This window comes from Canis aureus, chromosome 3 (genome assembly GCF_053574225.1).
Source record: "Canis aureus isolate CA01 chromosome 3, VMU_Caureus_v.1.0, whole genome shotgun sequence".
In the NCBI taxonomy this organism is placed as follows: domain Eukaryota; kingdom Metazoa; phylum Chordata; class Mammalia; order Carnivora; family Canidae; genus Canis; species Canis aureus.
In genome coordinates this window covers 32,441,055-32,461,977 of record NC_135613.1, presented here as the reverse complement: position 1 = coordinate 32,461,977, position 20,923 = coordinate 32,441,055, and the positions used below count along the sequence as shown (strand labels likewise).

Below are 20,923 nucleotides of genomic sequence, written 5' to 3'. Positions count from 1 at the left end.
GTACCAGGGCAGCAGCTGCGGGATTCGTTGTCTTGCTGCACAGCTAGCCCAGACTTTCGTCATGACTAGTGCAAGAACTTCTGGGGGTGGGGTACGCTGGAGAGGAGATGACAGGGAAAAAGCCTACGGTGGGGAAGCTCCAGACGCTTGGAGATACTAGTTACTACACCCAACTCAAACTCCCAAACCCAGAGGCATCTCTGGCTTTCACCCCTGGTGACTCATACAGCGCCTGCCTCCCTCCCTCTCTTCATCTTCATCTTCATGGGCAACACGGTCACAGGGTCCCATCTCCCCTGATCCCAGGCTGCCAGCTCCAGGGTGCCCCGCTCTGTGGACTGAGCAGCACACTGTTGGGGAAAGGAGGAACATTCTTTTGTCAGGCAACAGCTTGTTTCTCCTTGTCCCTGCCATGAACCCAGGCTGACCTGAAGGAAAATTTGGGTCTTGTTGCTGGAGGGGGAGGGGTGCTGGGAGCAGCCCACAGTTATTTACATTTTCCTGTCCTTTATTGAGATGGACAAAAGCAGCTCCTACATAGCAGCTTACTGCACACAGAGTTCAGTACCCTACACCAAAGGACTATGTGTCCTCCACCCCGGTGTGTATTCAAAACCCGCTCACTGATGATTGGTGTACACTGAGCACCTTGTGTGCAGAGCTAGTGAACAAGACAACCTCACACCTCCAAACGGTCTGGTCATCATTAGACTCTGTGAAAAGAGCCAGGAGGGGGAGCCTGTTAGGAGGCCAGTACAGTAACAGCCAGAAGACATGTTGGCCTGCAGGGAGGAGGAAGAAAAGACCATCGAGAGGTCACCAAGTAGTAGGTAGCCAGGTTTTGATTGGCTTTCCATGAGTATGGAGGTGGGTCTTGAGTCCTCAATAGGAACCCAGTGACTCCAAGAAGACTGCTGACAAAGGATGGAGGACCCAGCATGGGAGCATTAGGAGTGGTGGAGGAAAGATGGGCACTCATTTTGGGTAGGTAGGTGTACATTGCCAGATAAAGGCCGACAACTGCTACTGTAGGCCTGAAGAACTTTCCTGGGGGCAGAGGGCAGAGCAGAGGGAAACAGTGCAAGGAGAGGGAGGGGAGGAAGTCCATGGTCCTTGGAGGTCAAGGGCTGACTATGTGTTGGATTTTGGTTCCAGATGGCTTTGATGAGAGTTATCTGGACATGATGGGACCAACTATAGACCAGTGGCAGGAAGCAAGAGGTAGAGACCAGAGCTGGGCAAGAGAGGAACAGACTCAAGATGGAAGGAGCTCAAAGTACATTGAGAAGGAGTACAAAGTACAGTGAGAAGTACAAAGTACAGTGAGAGAAACGGGGGGTAATGGAAGGGACCTGGCCCGGAGCAGGGGGTAGATACCAGACATATGGGTGGGGCAGAGTTACAGTTGCTATAAGTTGGTCTCTATCAGGGGAGTGAGGATGTTGGGAAATTGTTCCTAGGCTTGATTCTGTACTTACTGAAGTAGAGTATCTGGAAAAGGGACCCAAAACCCTTATGTTCAGGTCTCCCCACAGGTGATGTAAGGATAGGCGGGGGAGTGAGGGAAAAAGCAGAGAAATTGAAACTTGCACTCAACTCAGGGTGACCAAAGAGCCGAGCAACAAGGTCCTTGCTGGAAAGTGGAGACCTGGGGAGGGCCAGAGTGGGGCAGGTAGGCTTGGGTTCTAAGGACAGGCTACCCACATAGCCCTGAGAGGAGCTAGCATTAGAGTTCAGATATCTGGCACAAATCTCCCCACCTGCAGGAGCTCATTCATAGTTGACCCCTCACCCTAACAGTCTCCTCCCCTTACCCCACAAGGCACCCAAGGTATGTGTACTTATGCCAGAGAACACAACTCAAAACGCTGAACACCACACGAGCTTTATTTGCACATCTGTGTAAGATTTCTAGATTTGTCCCAGTAAGGGAAGAAGGGGCCTTTCTCTTACACCTGTCACTAAAATGCAAACTAATATAATTGCTGACCAAACTTACACACATGGTGACATAACTTTTAGCCCCTATGTTAACCACTGTGATTATCAGGGGGAAAAACACTTTTCCTAAGACATTCAGCTGCAAAGGGCAGGCAATGTTGGAATCCCCCTCAGTGATGCTGCACCACTCTGGAAAATATGCCTTCAGGCTCTTTGCCATCCCCTAGGGCAGCAGCAAATCCTTCCAGTCGCCTCCTTTTGGCCAAAGCAGCCAAAGATTTAAAAGTCTTTGGTTCATAGATGGCTAGATCCGCAAGTACTTTCCTGTTGAGCTCCACCTGGCACTGGGAAGAAAATCAGAGCCTGTGTCAGCATCAGAAATGTGTTTTTAGGGGATCCCTGGGTGGCGCAGCGGTTTGGCGCCTGCCTTTGGCCCAGGGCGCGATCCTGGAGTCCCGGGATCGAATCCCACATCGGGCTCCCGGTGCATGGAGCCTGCTTCTCCCTCTGCCTGTGTCTCTGCCTCTCTCTCTCTCTCTCTCTGTGACTATCATAAATAAATTTTTAAAAAAAATTTAAAAATAAAGAAATGTGTTTTTATTGAAAAAACGACAAGACTGAATACAGCTGTCCTATGTTGAGTCAGCCAAAAGCATCTCCTTTGCTGAGCATACTATGCACGCCTCCAGGGCAGTCTCTTCCCTCATGGGACAAATGGTCTCTGGGGAGGTGAAGAGTGTGTGGAGAATGTGCTCAAGCAGCATGCTGGAGGATAAATATGAACAAGGACAAGAGGAAGGCATCCCTGCAAGAGGTGATGACACATGAACAAGAATATTGGCTTCCAGTCCTGGTGCCAGCCACGGAACTAATAAACTTGTTTGGGGCGGGGGGGGGGGGGGGCTTTTTTGGAGTCAATGATCTACCATCACCCAGACACAACTACGATTGCTGGCCTGGGGTAACCCTTTAAGTCAACTTTGAAGAAGAAATCACAACTCTCCTACAAACAATGAAGTGAGACACAGAAAAGTATATGAGATACAGGCAGAGGATTAAGGAACAAAAGCAGGTATTCTCAATTCCCACAAGAAAATGAAACCAGATGTCCTATCAAGTAAAACTGCACGTGACTTCCAAAAACTGATGAACATAAGAAGCAAAAGAAAGGATGATCCCTGCACGTTAACCCCAACTATGCAGGGGTGGCTCCTACTCTACTACCTGAGCCTTGCACAAGGTCTATTCTGGGCCTAGGGTCTTCATCAGTAAAACGGCAATGTTACGCATGAGGATCCTTGCAAATTACCAAAGACAGGGTGTGGTACAAGCTAGAAACACAACACCCACTCCTTTTTTCCCCCCCCACTCCTCTTTTTAAGAAAAAAAACAAGAGGGATGCGTGGGTGGCTCCCTGGTTGAGCATCTGCCTTAGTCTCAGGGCATGATCCTGAGGTCCAGGGATCAAGTCTCACACTAGGCACCCTGCAAGGAGGCTGCCTCTCCCTCTGCCTATGTCTCTGCTTCTCTCATGAATAAATAAAAATTTTAATAATAAAATGTACACAAAAGGAGAGGGATTAGGGATCCCTGGGTGGCGCAGCGGTTTAGCGCCTGCCTTTGGCCCAGGGCACGATTCTGGAGACCCGGGATCGAATCCCACATCGGGCTACCGGTGCATGGAGCCTGCTTCTCCCTCTGCCTATGTCTCTGCCTCTCTCTCTCTGTGTGACTATCATAAATAAATAAAAATTAAAAAAAAACAAAAAAAAAAAAGGAGAGGGATTAGGATAAACACCAAATCGAACAATTAACCAAGATTTTGTGACACATGCTTAATCTGTCCTGTCCAGGATAAGTCCCCATGCTGTTTGACTATGAGTTTCAACTTCACCTGCTACCTAATCAGAAATCTTTCAGTGCACAACTCAAATTACACTTTAAAGTGAAGTCCAAGTTTTCTGCTCTTTCTCTTGATGGAAAAACACAGTGGCTCATGTCCTGGTACCAGTTACCATATTTCCAATTCTGCTACCAGCAGAGCAAAGGCAAAGCAACTGTGATGAGTCCTTGAACCTGCCAGAACTCCACCTTGAGAACATATCAGGAGCTAACACTCCATGGCCTATTGCACTGGAGCACCCCAGTCAGGCTGCTTTCTATAGATTTCAACATTCAACAGGACCACATCCTCAACCGTACCTTAATTAAATTGACAATGAATGCCGGGTACTTCAGGCCATGTTCCTGGGAGGCAGCTGTGATTCGATTAATCCAGAGCTGAAATGGAACATTGAGATGCTTAAGGACCACATGTGCATTATGTCCACACCTCCCAACAAACGTTCTGAGTCAACTAAAAATCAAACAACTCTTTTTGCAAAAATGAATAGGAATAGAAAAGCCTGGGACGGCTCAGTGGTTGAGCGCCTGCCTTCAACCCAGGGTGTGATCCTGGAGACCAGGGATCGAGTCCCGCATCAGGCTCCTCTCTGGGAGCCTGCTTCTCCCTCTGCCTCTCTCTCTGTCTCTCATGAATAAATAAATAAAATCTTAAAAAAAAAAAGGAGTAGAAAAGCCTGTGATTTATATTTAGGCACACTGGTCTGCAGTATAGTCAGCAGAATTTGATGTTCTTCATTCAAATGCCAGCTTCCTTCTAAATAAATAGGGAAATCACATGCTGTAAAGCATTAATTCAACACACATTTTGGGATCCTGAGAATACAAATGTGAGCAAAGGCTTCTGTGTCAGACACAGCTCAATCCAGAAAGGATCCATGTGAATGAATCAGAACAGCCACCGAGATCAGTGCTACCAAGTAGGGATGAAAAACTTGAGATGGAAGCTTCATGGAGTTGGAGGTAAAACGGTCTTGAAGGAGGTACAGGGCTGGAGGAGATAGGAGGGGAGGCATCACAGAGAACTTCCTGGCAAGTGGTAGCGGGGTAAGTTCCAGGCACAGCCAAAGGTCTGAAAACTGCAAGAAATCAAGGCTAGTGGTTTGGTGCAGCACGACCTAGAAAGGTAAGTCTGTTACGTGGAAGATTCCCAATAGCTCTGGTCTGTTAAATAACAGGTTGGATTATGGGACACCTGACTGGCTCAGATGGTAGAGCCTGCAACTCTGAATCTCCAGGTTGTACAGATTACTTTAAAATTTTAAAATAAAAATAAGGGATTGGATTCTTAAGCCATTCTATACTCAATCTTAAGATCTTTTTTTTTAACTTTTTAAAAAATTTTTATTTATTTATGACAGTCACACAGAGAGAGAGAGGCAAAGACACACGCAGAGGGAGAAGCAGGCTCCATGCACCAGGAGCCCGATGTGGGATTCGATTCCGGGTCTCCAGGATCGCACCCCAGGCCAAAGGCAGGCGCCAAACCGCTGCGCCACCCAGGGATCCCCTCAATCCTAAGATCTTACTCAAGTTCATTTTATTCCTTTACTTCAGTGGTTCCAATTTTTAAATGTGCATGAGAACCGTGTGTAGTGGTTTATTTAAACAGATTTCTAAAACCCACCTCCAGGCTTTCTGACTCAGTAGGTGTAGTGGGCCCTGAGAATCTGCATTGCTAACAAGTTCCTAGATGAGGCAGCTGCTGTACAGGGACCTCACCCCTCTGTGAGCAGCAAATGCATGTGTGTTACCAGACACTGCTCACAAGTCTTCCCATACATTTGGACTGACCAGATCCATGCAGGGTCACAGCAAGTGGCACCACCTCTACCATTCTGCATAAATGAAAGGCATAAATGACAAAGCTGGGATACAGAGGTCACTCCTGCACACGAGACCATCGTGCACAGGGATTGCTTATCATGCTGTGACCCTGATCAACAGTTAATGAGGCATTTGTGACTTTAAAGGATCAGAATTACTCCCTCTTCCTTATTCGTTCATCCAATACTTATAAATTGTTACTGATCTAGGCCGGAGGTTACAGCATTCAGCAGAGCGGAAAATCCCACCTAAAACTTACTTTGGGGGTGGGGAGCAATAACCAACCAACCAAGTCAAAGATGCTGCAGAAAGGACGCTCAATTCCCTAACCCCAACCCCAACGAGGGAGATGCGCCACAGGGAGGTGGGGCGTGACCCGGGCACGCAAAAGAAACGCCAAGTGCGAAGAACACGTAAGGAAGCAGGCTAGGCTTCTCGCAGATGCACCTGGGAAGCCAAGAGAGGACCTAAAGCAAGTGGGCGAGGGGAAGTGGCCAGAGACGGTCTCAGGGACCCAGTGGGCCTGGAGTCGGCTTCCACGGGGGGCGAGGCGCGGGGCAGGCAGGAATTGCCGGGGGTTCGGGTGTGGGAGGCGACAGTAGTGCGGAGGATGGGGACGCCATCCCGAGATGGGGGCGGAGAGGGTCAGGAGCAAGCGGCACAGGGGGAGGGGAAGCCCAGCCCCCGGGTCCGCGCTTACAGTCCGCATGTTCCTCTTCTTCAGTCTCCGCGCTTTTGTGCATTTCACAAACGCTCTGGTCACGGCTCTCACCGCCAGCTTGTAGCACCGATTCTTCCTTCCTCGGAAGTGCTGGGTCAAGAAACGGGAAAGGGGGTTCAGCGCGGCCAGGGCCGGGAGGACACGCGGGGGTGGGTGCGGGGCGTGCGCGGCCGACTCACCCGCGCGTGCTGCAGCACCTTCTGGACCCGCCAGTAGCGGTCCGTGAGGCGGCTCCGCAGCCAGAGCTGCGCGGTGAGGAAGACCATGGCGCCTGCCGGCCGGCGTCTCCACTCCGCCGCGCGCGCGCCGTGCCGCACCTAGAGGAAGTGGTGGCGGCGCCCGAGCGCTTCCGGGTCAGAGTCCCAACGGGGATTTCCGGGGTGCCGCGAGCGTGCCCGGCGCCCCCGCCACTCACAGCCCGAGTCTTTGCTCGAGGCGGGAGTGGGGCTCCCGGTCTTGAGTGTGTAGCGGGCCAGACGCAGTAGGTACGGGGGAGAAGGTAAATACTAATGGTCCCACTTGTTGGAGACGCCGGGAGTAGGCAGGTCCGCAGACGGAAGCTGGCGCGGGGGGGCGGGCTGCCGGCGGGCTCGGGGGCCCCTGTGGGGGCGGGGCTGCAGGCGGGGGGGGGGGACTGTTCTGCCACTGCGTGCGGCGGAGGGCTGCTTGACGCCTTAAGGATGCTGAACGCCGTCCACTTGTGCGCTCTAAAATGGCCAAAACGGGGACGCCTGGGTGGCTCAGCGGTTGGCGCCTGCGGTCAGCTCAGGTCGTGATCCCTGGGATCGAGTCCCGCATCGGGCTCCCTGCGTGGAGCTTGCTTCTCCCTCTGCCTCTCTCTGCTCTCTCTCTCTCAGTCTGTGTCTCTCATGGGTAAATAAATAAATGTTTAAAAAATTAAAATACGTAAAATGGCCAAGACGGGAGCTCGCTTCCGCAGCACGCATACTAAATATTGAAACGATCTGGTGGTAAATTTTATGTGTATTTACCACCGTACCGTTATATTACCATTATAATGAAAGGTAACGAAGTGGGGGGGGGGGGGCAGAATGGGAGAGTGCACTTTCTTTCTAACTTTTTTAATTACAGAAAGATTGCAAGACTACTTCATGAAATTCCCCAATGTGCTTTACCCAATAGCATCAACTGTTTATATTTTTTCCTACATTTTAAAATTATTCTTTCCAGGGGTACCTGGGTCTTTCAGGCGGTTAAGCGCCTGCCTTTAGCTTGGGTCATGATCTCAGGGTCCTAGGATGGAGCCCCACTTCTGGTTCCCTGCTTCGCTGGCAGCCTGTTTCTCCCTCGCCCCTCCCCCCTGCTCATACTCTCTCAAACAAGATCTTTTTAAAAAATTATTCTTTCTCTTTTTTTTTTAATTTTTATTTATTTATGATAGGCACACAGTGAGAGAGAGAGAGAGGCCGAGACACAGGCAGAGGGAGAAGCAGGCTCCATGTACCAGGAGCCTGACGTGGGATTTGATCCCCGGTCTCCAGGATCATGCCCTGGGTCAAAGGCAGGCACTAAACCGCTGCACCACCCAGGGATCCCAAAATTATTCTTTCTATAAACGTTTATAAACTCAATAGTATGGTTTGTTGTTTTTTTTTTTTTTTTTTTTCCTGGAGTATCAGAGGAGGTTGCAAATATCTAAATACTTGACCATGTATTTCCTAACAACAAGGACATACTCATGCAAACCACAGTAAAACGATCAAAATTGGGGAATTTAATGCTGTTATCTAATCCACAAGTTCTATTTCAATTTTGTTAACTGTTCTTTTTTTTTTTTTTTAATGGACCACACACAGGGGTTGCACACTTGGGGCACCCTCATGGCACAGTTAAGCATCTAACTCTTGGTTTGTGCCCAGGTCATGATCTCAAGGTGGTGAGATTGAGCCCTAAGTGGGGCTCTGAGCTCCACCCGCAGGGAGTCCGCTTGAGGATTCTCTTTCCCTCCCTCTGCCCCTCCCCTTCATATGTACTCTCTCTCTACGCTAAATAAGTAGGGGCATCTGGGTGGTTTAGTCAGTTAAGCGCCTGCCTTCGGCTCAGGTCATGATCCCAGGGTCCTGGGATCAAGCCCCAAGTCAGGCTCTAAATAAATAATAAATAAAAGGGTTGCACACTCCATTGACTGAGCTGGTTGCACACTCCACTGACCTGAGCCAACAGGTGCTAGCTGTTAAATGTTTTTATTGCTCTTTACCCTGTCCAGGATCATGCACTGCATTTACTTGTGTCTAATTTTTAGTTTAATCCTCAGCTTGTCTTTATCTTTCTTGACCCTGGTGTTTTTCAAGAGGTTGGGGGCAGCCCGGGTGGCTCAGCGGTTTAGCGCCGCCTTCAGCCCAGGGCGTGATCCTGGAGACCTGGGATCGAGTCCTACATCAGGCTCCCTGCGGGGAGCCTGCTTCTCCCTCTGCCTGTATCTCTGCCTCTCTTTCTCTCTGTATCTCCCATGAATAAATAAATAAAGTCTTTAAAAATAAAATAAAATAACCTGTACTCACTTGTCTTGCTGCTTTGTTACGAGTCTTGGATTAAAAAACAATTTTTTGGGACGCCTAGGTGGCTCAGCAGTTGAGTGCCTGCCTTCGGCCCAGGGCGTGATCCTGGAGCCCTGGGATCGAGTCCCACATCAGGCTCCTTGCATGGAGAGTGCTTCTCCCTCTGCCTGTGTTTCTGCCTCTCTCTCTGTGTGTCTGTCATGAACAAATAAAATCTTTAAAAAACAAAAAACAATCTTTTGGGGCAGCTCCCGTGGCTCAGCGGTTTAGTGCCACCTTCAGCCCAGGGCGTGATCCTGGAGTCGCGGGATTGAGTCCCACATTGGGACTGCTTCTCCCTCTGCCTTGTCTCTGCCTCTCTCTCTCTCTCTCTCTCTCTCTGTGTCTCTCATAAATAAATAAATAAATAAATAAATAAATAAATAAATAAAATATTAAAAAAAAAAACGAGTACAGGTTATTTATTTTGTAGAATGTCTGAGTTTGTCTGAGATTTCCTTACAAATAAAATCAGGTCAGGACGCCTGTGTGGCTCAGCGGTTTAGTGTCTGCCTTCAGCCCAGGGCGTGATCCTGGAGTCCAGGATCGAGTCCTACATCGTGCTTCCTGCATGGAGCCTGCTTCTCCCTATGCCTATGTCTCTGCCTCTCTGTGTCTTTCATAAATGAATAAATAAAATCCTTAAAAAAAAAAGTAGAATCAGGTCATACATTTTTGGCAGAATACTACAGAAATTATATTGTGTCTTTGTCAGTGCATAGTATTAGGAGGCCTTGATGACAGCCTACCACACCATGAGTGCTATCAGCTCTGACCACTTGGTTGTAAGTAATAAGTAGCTTGTAGAGAAATTCTTTGTGATTCATTACAAGGTTTCCTATAGGTCCCTGAGATGGAGGTAGGAGTACAGAGGTGTCTTATGTAATGTTTGTTAAGGGGGAGGAAGCAGGGATCCCTGGGTGGCGCAGCGGTTTGGCGCCTGCCTTTGGCTCAGGGCGCAATCCTGGAGACCCGGGATCGAATCCCACGTCGGGCTCCCGGTGCATGGAGCCTGCTTCTCCCTCTGCCTGTGTCTCTGCCTCTCTCTCTGTGTGTGACTATCATAAATAAATAAATAAAAATTTAAAAAAAAAAAGGGGGGGAGGAAGCAGGGGTGCCTGGGAGGCTCAGTCAGTTAAATGTCTGCCTTCCGCTCTGCTCGTGATCTCCGGGTCCTGGGATTGAGCCCCCTGCTTCTCCCTCTCCCCCTTTTGCTCCCCATTTTTGTGCTTGCTCTCTCACAGTGGAGAGGCCTCAGATAGGATGCAGATCAGACAACATGTGCACTCACCCAGTAGTTCTGAGCAGAGATCCCTATTAGAGATGCCTCATGTTAGGCAGAAATGGGAGACTCCAGTACTTTCACCATGTTCAGCCTGTGTCTAGAGCCACCAGGAGAAGCATACCATTTGCTAAGAGATGCTGTGGTGGACTTGAACCTCAATGGTGAGTGCAGTCTGGAATGGGTACCTAAGCAGCACCCCTCTGTGGCTACCACACTTTGAGACAACAAAGTTTCTCATCAAATTTGCGTTCATTCATTGTTGATTTTCTAGCCCCATCATTCTTTCCATATTTATTGGGATTCTACTCAAAGAAGAGCTTTCCCTTTTGGGACGGTGCAATTTTAAATTAGAGGGTCCAAAGAAGGGAGTTACTGATTGGGGCAGGCAGGTATCTGTAGGAAGAGTATGGCAGGCAGAGGAGTCAGCAAGTGCAAAGGACTAGAGGTAGGAGTACACCTGGTGTGGTCAAGAACAGTCAAAAGACCAGTGTGGTGGGAGTGAGGCAAATGAGAGTCCCAAGGACCTCTGAACTTCAGTAAGAAGTCAGAAGCCAGAGATGGAAACTGGTGAGGATGTGTAGGGCCTTGGTCTTGAAAGGACTTCATGTTCTGGTTATTTACCATGCTGCATTCAGGCTTCCTCGCAGCACAATGGCTTCAGGGCTGTCATTCCATACATAATGGCTGAAGGGCAAGGTAATACTTTATCTCCTTCTTTGCTCACCTGAGAGAACCGCACAGCATCATTTCAGGAGCCTGAATAGTCACAAAAGTTCACTCAATGTCAAAGGGCAAAGACAGAGTCTAGCTCTGGATGGGAATGTTAAGATTAAAAATAAAATTGCGGGATCCCTGGGTGGCTCAGTGGTTTAGTGCCTGCCTTTGGCCCAGGGCCTGATCCTGTAGATCCAGGATCGAGTCCCACATCGGGCTCCCTGCGGGGAGTCCGCTTCTCCCTCTGCCTGTGTCTCTGCCTCTCTGTGTCTCTCATGAATAAATAAATAAAATGTTTAAAAAAAATAAAATAAAATTGCCAGTCGTTTTACCAGAAAAAAAAATATAAATATATAAATAAATAAATAAATATATATATATATATATATATATATTATATAATATATATGTTTATTTGAGAAAAGAGAATTACAGTCCAGGACAAGCAAGTTACTACAATACCCGGAGAACAACCAAAGAGGATATTTTATAGAGGAAAGTGAGGAGTTGAGACAACAAAGGAGCTGGTAGAAACAAAATGTCCACTGGAGTAAACTGAGAGTGTGAAGTATAGTGGCTTCTCGCTGGCAGGGCTGTGGCTGTCTCTCACTGGATGAACTGCATCTGTCTCTCATTGGCTGGGCTGGGGCTGCCTCTCATTGGCTGGGTTGTTATGGTCTCTCAGGCTGAGCTGTTGCTGGGAGATAAGGAAAGCCTCCTATCTCCTGCTGAGCTGATGAAGTAACACCCATCTGCAGGGTCCCTCTCTTCTTGTTGGGTCAGCAGTTGCTGAGGAGTGGTAGGGCCTGAGAGCCTCCTCTCCCACCCGAACCTCTCCAACTATATTTTCGTGAGGCTTTCTGTTGTTAATTTGCACAGGAGGAACATGGAGATCACATTGTAGAAAGAAGATGTGAATGACCCCTGGGTCACTCAGCGGTTGAGTGTCTGCTTTTGGCTCAGGGTGTGATCCCAGTCAGGGGATTGAGTCCTGCATCAGGCTCCCTGAGGGGAGTCTGCTTATCCCTCTGCCTATGTCCCTGCCTCTCTCTGTGTATGTCTCTCATGAATACATAAGTAAAATATATTTTTTAAGATTTTATTTATTTATTCATGAGAGACACAGAGAGAGAGAGGCAGAGACACAGGCAGGGGGAGAAGCAAGCTCCATGCAGGGAGCCTGACGTGGAACTCTATCCCGGGTCCCCAGGATCACACCCCAGGCTGCAGGCGGCACTAAACCGCTGCGCCACCGGGGCTGCCCTAAATAAGTAAAATATTAAAAAAAAAAAAAAAAAAAAGAGAGAGAGCATGTGAGCTGGGTGAGGTCACTAGGGTATCTGGACAATACAATATGCGACACTGAGTTTTCACCTTGTGAACGGAAGAGTCACTGGGGGCATTCTGAGCAGGAGAGTAGCATCATCCAACTTAATAAACTTACAGCTGCCATTTGCAGAACAGACTGCAGGGAGGCAAGTGCTCAAGCAGGAAAACCAGTTACGCTGGAAGCTGGCTTAGCTGTGGCAACATTACATTTCAGGCAAAGCTGACTGTGGCTTGGACCATAGTAGATCCAATGGAGAAGGTGAGAGGCAGTTGGGTGCTGGGTATGCTCTGAAGGTAGAGCCCACAGACTGCTGGGCAGCTGGGTGTACGGCCATCCTGTGCCTTTGAAGACCATCCTCCCTGAGGATCCCAAAGATGTCACTGCAGTCCCCACTTTCCCTTATCCCCTGTGTGTCTGCTCTCCACACCCCTCCAGCTCAGCCCTAGGTCTCACTAGGAGTCACTGATATGCCCTCTCTCCCTGGTCTCCCATGTCCAGTCCATCAGCAAGTCCAGAGGGCTCTGCCCACAGTATCAGCCCAATTCTGCCTGCATATACCACCCTGGTGGCCAAGGTGCCACTATCTCACTGGTTTCCCTGTACCTCCCTTCCCTAGGCACATCAACTTTGTATTTGGCAGGTGCCTGAGCAGATCAGACCATGTCACATTTACATAAACTCCCTCAAGTCTTCCTATTGCCCTGGATGTAAATCCAAGCATTTCCATGGCCTGTAAGCAGAGGCGCTAATTTGGCACACAACACTCTTTTGAAAAATGAAATCTGTCCCATAAAGCCATCTCTCAGAAAAACTATAGTTTTAAATTGAATAATGGTGATGATTTTCTATGAAGATCCAGAGGTAGACCATAAGAAACAACTGTCCCTCTGTTTCAATTGTGCCACAGGAGTTTTAATTTATGGAAATGGCTGAGTGATGACAGGGAGAGGCTGACACCATTGAAAGAACATATCTTATTACTTGCGTTTCCTGAGACAAGAGGACATGCCATGCCCTACAGGGCCAAAGAGAGGCACCAATGTCCCTTGGAGGCAGAAGCAGGAAGAAGCAGAAAGCTCGGGCCAGAGCCTTTATAGGGGTTCTCACAGGAAAGACAAGGCAGAGCAAGGGAAACATTTGGGATTGGCTTGTCCAATATCCCAGTGGTCCTTGGTGCATAGGGCCTGCCTCTAGTTTTCTGGTGCCTGACCTTAGATAATTTAGGACAGAGGGAATATCCACTGGATGTATGAGAGAGGAGACAGCAATTCTGGGAGCAGGCCCTGGACAGAGGGGAGATGTAAGCAACTGTGGCCACTAATTTGGCCGTGTAACAAATGGATGCCAGAAGACAGATACTGGATCTCACGTGACATAGGAAGAACATCCCCATGGACAGTGAGAGCTGCTGCGGGTGACAAACCTAGGGTGGATTCAGGGGAGACTGCCACATCTTACTCAAATTTGCTGCCACTACTCAGGCTCTCTGCTAAACAGTGTGGAGGAATCTGGAGCTGTAGGGGTGATGTGCCCCCAGGGAGCAGTGGGCAGTCACAGGTTCATTACTGGAGCTCAAGCCACTGCTTCCTTCTCTTCCGGGAACCTCTCAGCCGTCCTCCCCGCAGGCAGGCAGGCAGCCTCAGTCCAGAAGAGAGGAACCTGGAGCACTGAAGGCTGTGGGAGCCAGGAGACTTCTGTCCAGCTCAGGGCCTCTGCAGCTATGTGCCCCTCCCACTCCTGCTCTCTGCAAAAGGTGGGCAGCTCTTGGCGCAAGCCTCCAGGGACACCAGGTCCTGGGCCACTTCACCCCATTGTGTCCTCAGGGTGGGGCTAGCCCCTCGGCTCAGCAAAAGGTCTGCAGTGGGGCCATGGCCATGCTCCCTGGCAAGGTGAAGGGGGGTGCTATGGAGCCATCCAGTGGCATTGACCTGCGCTCCCCTGTCCAGGAGGTGGCTGGCAACCTCTGCATGGCCTCCCCGGGCAGCATGGTGTAGGGGTGTGAGTCCCAATGAGTCTCGAGCATCCACCTCCACTCCCCAGGCTGCTAGCAGCTGGGCAGCAGGCAGGTGCCCCCCAGCAGCAGCCCTATGGAGTGCAGAGCGACTGTGCCTGTCCTTGAGGCTGGGGTCTGCCCCATGGTCAAGCAGCACCTCCATGTCCTGGAAGAGAAGGGAAGGAGAGGGCAGAGGTTGGCCATGGCCCACGCAGATGAAGGGCTGGGGTCACACAGTTTCTATCTGACCCGCACGTCATCTGGCTTCCCCCGCCTAACAGCCTCTTTCTCTGCACTGCTTCTCCATTTAGTAAAAATGAGCCAGCCCCTCTGCCACCCTGGGGAGATTCCACTCTGACAACCACCTGTCCTCCTAAACATCCTCAGATAAAATCCAAGACTAAGCAGCCCATGGCCTCCCTTCACTACCCAGGGCCCTGCTGGACTCAAGCATAGCCCTGGTGCTCATATGTATTTGCTGCTGCCAGTCACCCGCATGAAGTCCGAATGCCCGGCCATGCATGCTCCCCCACCCCAGGCTCCCAAGAGAGGTTACAAACGGGAGACACAGTCAATGCAGCTTTCTGGCTCCTGACAACGACCTCTCCCCACCCTGTTCCTACCCTCCAGTCCCGCTCCACCTGCCCAGGGGCCCGCCTGACTGTGGCCTCCCGGCAGACACACTGGACAAACACACTGCGATGTACCTGCTTGCGGCCCAGACTCGCCGCAACGCCGAGCGCCGTGGTCCCCGCGCTGTCCCGGGCGTCCACCCGCGCCCCGAGCGCTAGGAGGAGGCGCAGCGCCGCCACGCGCCCAGCAGCGGCCGCCACCAGCAGGGCGCCGTCCAGGCCCGCGCCGTCAGCCGCCAGGAGCTCCAGCACCGGCAGCCGTCCGCCCGCAGCCGCCCAGTGCGCAGCCGTCCAGCCGCGCGCATCCGCCAACGCGGGGCCCGGGCTCGGCGCGCCCAACAGGCGCCCCGCCAGCAGCGTGCGGCCCAGCGCCGCGGCCCAGTGCAGCGGGGTGAGGCCAGCCCCCGAGCGCGCCGCCGCCAGGGCCCCCCGCCGCAGAAGGAGCTCAGCCACCCGCGAGGACCCATGCCAGGCGGCCTCGTGGAGTGGAGTGCGCCCCGCGTGGTCGGCCGCTCCCACGGCGGCCCCTCGCTGCAGCAGCAGACGCACCAGGGGCACGTGGCCGCGCAGCACCGCCAGGTGGAGCGGGGTCCTGCCCCTGTGGTCCCTGTGGGCAACGAGGCTGGCGTGGCCGCGGGCAGGGGCGCCGGTAGAGGGGCCCTTTCCCCCGGGCCCAGACAAGGGACCCCCACCAACCCCGCCCTGGTGAAGATTCTTGGTCCAACCCTGGGGCTCACCTCTCTTCCACGCTGGCCCCTTGACGCAGTAGCTTCCTGGCCAGGCCAAGGTGACCCCTCCACACAGCTTGCAGCAGGAGGCCCCAGGCTTGTGGGTCACTGGGCCCCTCTGTCCTGGCTCCCAGGGCCTCCTCTGAGCCCAGTTCCACCCACCGAAGTTCCTGCTCACCTCCTGCCTCTGTCATGTCCTTCCCCCCTGGTTGGGAGCTTCCAGAGTCCATCTGGGAAGAACAAGAATCCTTCATGGATACTGGAGACCCCTGTCCAGCCCCTGTCCATGTGTCCTCAGGCCAATATGAACTGCCCACCACCACCACCATTCCCCAGGGACCAGGTTACCACTTAGCCTTCTGAAGGGTTTAGCTCCTAGTTACCCCTAAAGGGAGTCCACCCTGGGACTCTGTCATCCAACTAGGGGTCCTCTCCATGTGGTTCCTGACCAAGCCACAGCCTGACAGCCCTCTCATGAAACACCTTCTGAAAGAGTGGAGGTGGGGCTGCTTGCGAAGGGCTAGAAGGCTGGAACCGAGGCTGTGGGGTGGGGATAGCAGTGCTCCCCCTGCGCCAGGCTCAGGGCCACTTCTATGCACTGTTTACCCAGCCACTTAAGAGGATACCCCGCCTGCTGGCAGCAGTCCCTGCTCCAGCACTTTTCCTCCCCTGCCAATTGCCAGGGCTCCTGGCTTGGCCTCCCTCCAGGGAAACAAAGGCCAGGCAGGCAGAAACACGCCCACAGCCTCTGATGTGCCATGACTTGCCCCAGGGAGGCACCCACATGCCTTCCTTTGGGTCCCTCCCTCAGGTCTTGCTCCTCATCCCCTACTCCTGTCCCTGCTGGCTAAGACCACCTCTGGGGCTAGAGCTTGGCTTCTCTCCTGATTCCAGGCTGTGGAGGTAAACTCCTCCACACCAGGATTGATTTACCATGGATGCTCAGCAACTTGGGTGACACTATGGGAAGTAGGGAGCCCCTTGAGGGTAGGTACTACCTAAGTGGCCAGCCAAAGCAAGGGAGCGGAGGTATCAGTTCCCTGCATCCCTTGACAGGCCGCGGGGGGGTGGGGGGGTGCCCAGGAGCCCTGATATGGAAGAGCTACTTCCGTGGACACCGCACCCTGGGAGGACGGGTGGAAAATCCAATACCTCGTGAGAGCCAGGTAAGCCTAGAAACTGCCTTCCTGAAGGCAGGAGACTGTGAGGGCCAGCTGTGTGGCGGGTCATCCCAACTTCTGCCTCACTCAGCTATAAATGCATGCAGGCCTGTTGGGGCACCCACACAGAACAATCCCCTGAAGAGCAGAGGCCCACATTGGGCCTATGGCATCCCGGCCTAGAGCAGTCCTGGCACACTGAGGGAGCTCAGGGGTGCTTATAGCATGAGCGAATAAATGCAAGACTGACCAAGCAGAGGGTGGAGCTTAGGAGATTTGGCTGGTACCTTTTCCACCTGAACTCTGCATCCATCTGAACAGTATTGTTTGCAACATTTTTTTACCCTCATTTCATTATCTGAATAAATAAACAGCCACTATAAGATCTTGTTATGTTTATGCCTGTGAAAACAATTGTGTGTGTCGAGCAACAGGGCTTGGCATGTGTTGCAGGGAACCTCAGTTGGCATTCTCACAGGAGCATGTATTAGGCTTGCATTCCTTAAACCTGCTTGCACTGACTGCCATCCTCCACCATTCATTTGTGTCCAAAGGGAATTTACACACTGGAAAATGTTAGAAGTTGGATGTAATAAAGCCAATGGTGGGAGAAGGAGTGAAGGGGAGATGCTCATACCTGATCGCACAGCTTGTTCATTCAGCTCACAGGCAACCTACTCTTTGAATGTCAGCTAGTTATGTAAGCGGTTTTTAAAATGCCAAATGCTATGCAAGAAAAACCTAACATCTGTTAGGAGCTCAGAGCATTTTAGTAATTTGGAGGGAAATTAGTTGGGGTTTACGGAGTACCTGGGAATGCGTTCTCCCCAGGTGAAATAACAAAATGCACACTCCCACTGTTTTCAGGATGGACAAGGCTTCAACAGAAAGGATGCTGATAACCGTAGCTGCTGTTACTGAGCGCTTACTGTGTGCTAAGTCCTGCACTAAGTGCTTCACATGCCCTCTCAACACCCCTACGGTCTAGGCACCCAGTGTTTTCCCTGTTTTACTGAGGCTGACAGAGGCCAGGTTTGGGGATGAGGGCACCAGCAGGGACTAAGGTCAGGAAGTGCAGTGGGTGGCCACCTCAACACAGGGGCAACTGATGGGGCAGTTGTCAGAGTCAAGACCTATGAAATGAAGTCGTTGTGAGAGGGAGCTGGAAGCGAGGAGGGGGTGGGACCAGGAGGGAGGAGGGCCCCCAGAGCTAGGACAGCTGTGCAGCCCTGACCAGAACACACAGGAGCTGGCTGCAGAGACTGAGCAGGGCTGGAGCTGTAGTCGCCTGGCAGAGGGAAGCCCAGCCTGGCAGCAGGGCAAACTGAGGCTGGGGTGTGACCTCAGAGACTGATGGTCAGAGCTGCACCTACGTGGGCCAGCGTGCTCTCCCCCATCTGGGTCCTCTAAGGTTGCTGGGGTCTAGGTGGAAGTCTGACCTGAAGACCTAAGTCCTGCCATCTGAATACCTCTGTGAACCCACCAGGTGTGTTGCCTGCAAGAGCATGAGTGAACAGGAGAAGGAGACAGAGGAGGATGAGGGAGGGGGCACTTCGGACACAGCACCCATGCTGCCGGGAAGATTTCCTGACAGCCAGGCCTCAGCCCTGAGGTCCCCAGGGTGGGTAGGGCTGGCTGTCCGAGGCCTTGGGACTCTGTTGCTGCCTGGCCAAGCCCTGGCCAGACTTTTGCTGCACCTGCTGCTGCCTGCAACTGTGTTCGTGCTAGTACTGCTGCCAGCAGCTGCCATCGTGTACCTGGGATTCCTGTGCCACTCAAGGGTGAGCTAAGCCATCCATGGGCAGGGTGGGGGCTGGCTGGGGCCCTAGGGAGTGGGGGTCCTGAGAAGTGTGGGCCCTGGGGCTCTAGGTGAATTCCCTCCTCCCAGCATGGCCCCCTTGTCCCAGAGACATCTGTGTCCCTCCCTGGTAAGCCCCTGCTTCTGCCAACCACACACACACACACACACACACACCCCGCAGCCACAGCAAAAGAAGAGCTTTTGTTTGTCACTGGATCAGACCTGCTCCCTCCCCTTCCGAGGCCCCCTAGCCTTGTACCAAGGGCCACCAGGGCCTGGACAGCTGGACATGGGGGGAAGAAGAGGGAGGTCCCAGGAAGAGAAGGTGGAGATATTGCCAAAGTTCTCCAGTCCGCCACCCCTACGCGCACCCACAGCCCCTTGTAGACTGCTCCTGCCCTGGGCTGGACTTCCTCACGTGGAATGAGCTCTGGTTTGGTCGGTCAGAAGGGGGGAAGGGGTCGGTCAGAGGCGGGGGAGGGGCACAGACTGCAAGGCTGCAGAAGGGAAGGTGATGCGTCCGGTGAGAGCCCCGGGAAGGAGCTCCAGGTCAGTGCCAACACAGGGAAGGGCCCCAGGAGAGCAGACACGGAAGGACCGTGGGGATGGGACGATCCGGTGCAAGGCTCTGAGCCTCCCCTCAAGGGCCTCCTGCGCAGGTCATATGCTGCTTGGGCTCCGGTTCTTCTATTTTCAACTCACTAATGCCGGGGCCCAGCCAGCCCACCCCGCAAGCCCTCAGACTTGGGCCCAGGTCCCACCCCTCAGGGGCTAACTGACCGCGCGCCTAGCTGGGTCCACCTACTCCAGCCCCCAGTCCTTTACCAGGCCCCGCCCCACGGCCCCGCCCCCGACTTCGGGCCCCGCCCCCAGGCCCCCGCAGAGCCACCTGCTCCTGGCCGCTCGCCGCCCTGCCTGACTGCCCGCCTCGCCCCCAGGTTCACCCGGCACCTCGCCCCGCGTGCCGCACGCTGCTGTCGGATAGAGGCTCCGCGGCACTCATCGTTCTCGGCTTCCTCTCGCTGCCTCCTCTGCTCGTGCTCGCTTCGGCCGTCCGCACCCGCCTGGCCCGGCGCCTCCGCACGCTGCTGCCGCCCCCAGCTTGGCCCCCTGGACCTCGCCGCCACCCGGGGTCCAGCGACCGTGGGCGGGTGGGACGCCACCCCGACGAGGAGGAACAGCTCTGCGCCTGGGTGTGACCCCAGATGCCCCTCCATAGGACGAGACCTCCAAATCCCCCGCCCCATGAGGGAGCCCCCGGCTTGCAATCGCGGGGTCTGCGTCCAGGTTCCGTCCTAGAAAATTGCGGGCCTACCTCGGGGCTTCGTGCGCAGTGCTTGGAGTGGCCGCGAGATGGCACCGGACTCCCCCGGACCGAGGTCCGCCTGTCCCCAAGGTCTCCCTATCCCCGCAGTTCCCTGTCATTGCGAGGAACCGGGAAGCCCCCAGGGAGGAGGGAAATGCCTCTCAGAGTAGGGGCGCATGGCCAGGCTCAGAAAAAGATGGCCTTCCTGGCTTCTGTCCCGCAGCCCTGCGGCCCCTTGTCTGGTCAGTCAGTGGGTCTGCAGAGGGTTCCACCGGTGCTGAGACTTGCGCGGGAGACTTCCACACTCCGCCAGAGGCACATAGTTCCAGAAGCTCAGCAGTGGCCAACAGCCCCAGGGCTTGCAGGGTTCAACCTGGGCTGGGGGTCAGGGCTCGGCTTGTGACCTGGGCTAGCATCTAGACAGGTGCCAGAGTTAAGAGCTCAGTCTCTCTGGATAATTTTAAGATCTTCTCTATCTTTTGCAATCTTTGGCTTTAAGCATATTTCTTTTCTTTTTAAAGATTTTATTTATTTATTCATGAGAGACACACACACACAGAGGCAGAGACACAGGTAGAGGGAGAAGCAGGCTCCATGCAGGGAGCCGGACTGGGACACGATCCTGGCTCTCCAGGATCATGCCCTGGGCTGACGGCGGCACTAAACCGCTGAGCCACCCAGGCTGCCCTTTAAGCATGTTTCTAGCCGTGGATGTGTTCTTATTCACCCATTCAGTATACACTGTGCTTCCCATCAGTTCTAGAGAATTCTCAGCCGTTACCTATGTCACCAAATTGGCCTCTCGTTGATTGTTTGCATTCTTTTTTGGGAACATCTCTTCCCCTTTCCTCCTGGTGTCCACTTGCCTGTCTCTTGTATTTTTGTCTTCCTGGCTCTCTGGGCTGCATTCTGAGCAATTTCTTTATCTTCTTCCAGTTCACTAATTCGTTGGTTGTGTCTAATGTCTAATCTGCCAATTAGCTCATTAATTTAATTAATTTTAAGTTATTTTATTATATCAAAAA

At 52.7% G+C, this 20,923-nt stretch overlaps 3 protein-coding genes across 5 annotated transcripts; 1 reads left to right on the top strand and 2 right to left on the bottom strand.

Annotated features, from left to right (window-relative positions):
- Nucleotides 1-78: 78 nt before the first annotated feature.
- On the bottom strand, nucleotides 79-6,732 carry MRPL20 (mitochondrial ribosomal protein L20). Of its 3 annotated transcripts, none has more exons than XM_077891668.1 (4): nucleotides 6,571-6,732; nucleotides 6,371-6,481; nucleotides 4,144-4,221; nucleotides 79-350 (listed from the first exon to the last, which is right to left on the bottom strand). In XM_077891668.1, the coding sequence occupies exons 1-4, from the start codon at nucleotides 6,655-6,657 to the stop codon at nucleotides 222-224; spliced, it is 405 nt and encodes a 134-aa protein (XP_077747794.1). In that variant the 5' UTR covers nucleotides 6,658-6,732; the 3' UTR covers nucleotides 79-221. The 3 variants fall into 3 exon arrangements, with proteins under 3 accessions (XP_077747794.1, XP_077747793.1, XP_077747795.1); XM_077891667.1 differs by lacking the exon at nucleotides 79-350 and adding an exon at nucleotides 1,870-2,285 and having other exon boundaries at nucleotides 6,571-6,731; XM_077891669.1 differs by lacking the exons at nucleotides 79-350; nucleotides 4,144-4,221 and adding an exon at nucleotides 1,870-2,285 and having other exon boundaries at nucleotides 6,571-6,731.
- A 4,631-nt stretch (nucleotides 6,733-11,363) lies between these two features.
- Nucleotides 11,364-16,689, bottom strand: ANKRD65 (ankyrin repeat domain 65). Its single transcript, XM_077891652.1, has 3 exons — nucleotides 15,641-16,689; nucleotides 14,979-15,510; nucleotides 11,364-14,437 (listed from the first exon to the last, which is right to left on the bottom strand). Exons 1-3 carry the CDS (start codon nucleotides 15,958-15,960, stop codon nucleotides 13,997-13,999), a joined length of 1,293 nt encoding a protein of 430 aa, XP_077747778.1. The 5' UTR covers nucleotides 15,961-16,689; the 3' UTR covers nucleotides 11,364-13,996.
- A 1,319-nt stretch (nucleotides 16,690-18,008) lies between these two features.
- Nucleotides 18,009-20,923, top strand: TMEM278 (transmembrane protein 278). Its single transcript, XM_077891654.1, has 2 exons — nucleotides 18,009-18,572; nucleotides 19,531-20,923. Exons 1-2 carry the CDS (start codon nucleotides 18,297-18,299, stop codon nucleotides 19,789-19,791), a joined length of 537 nt encoding a protein of 178 aa, XP_077747780.1. The 5' UTR covers nucleotides 18,009-18,296; the 3' UTR covers nucleotides 19,792-20,923.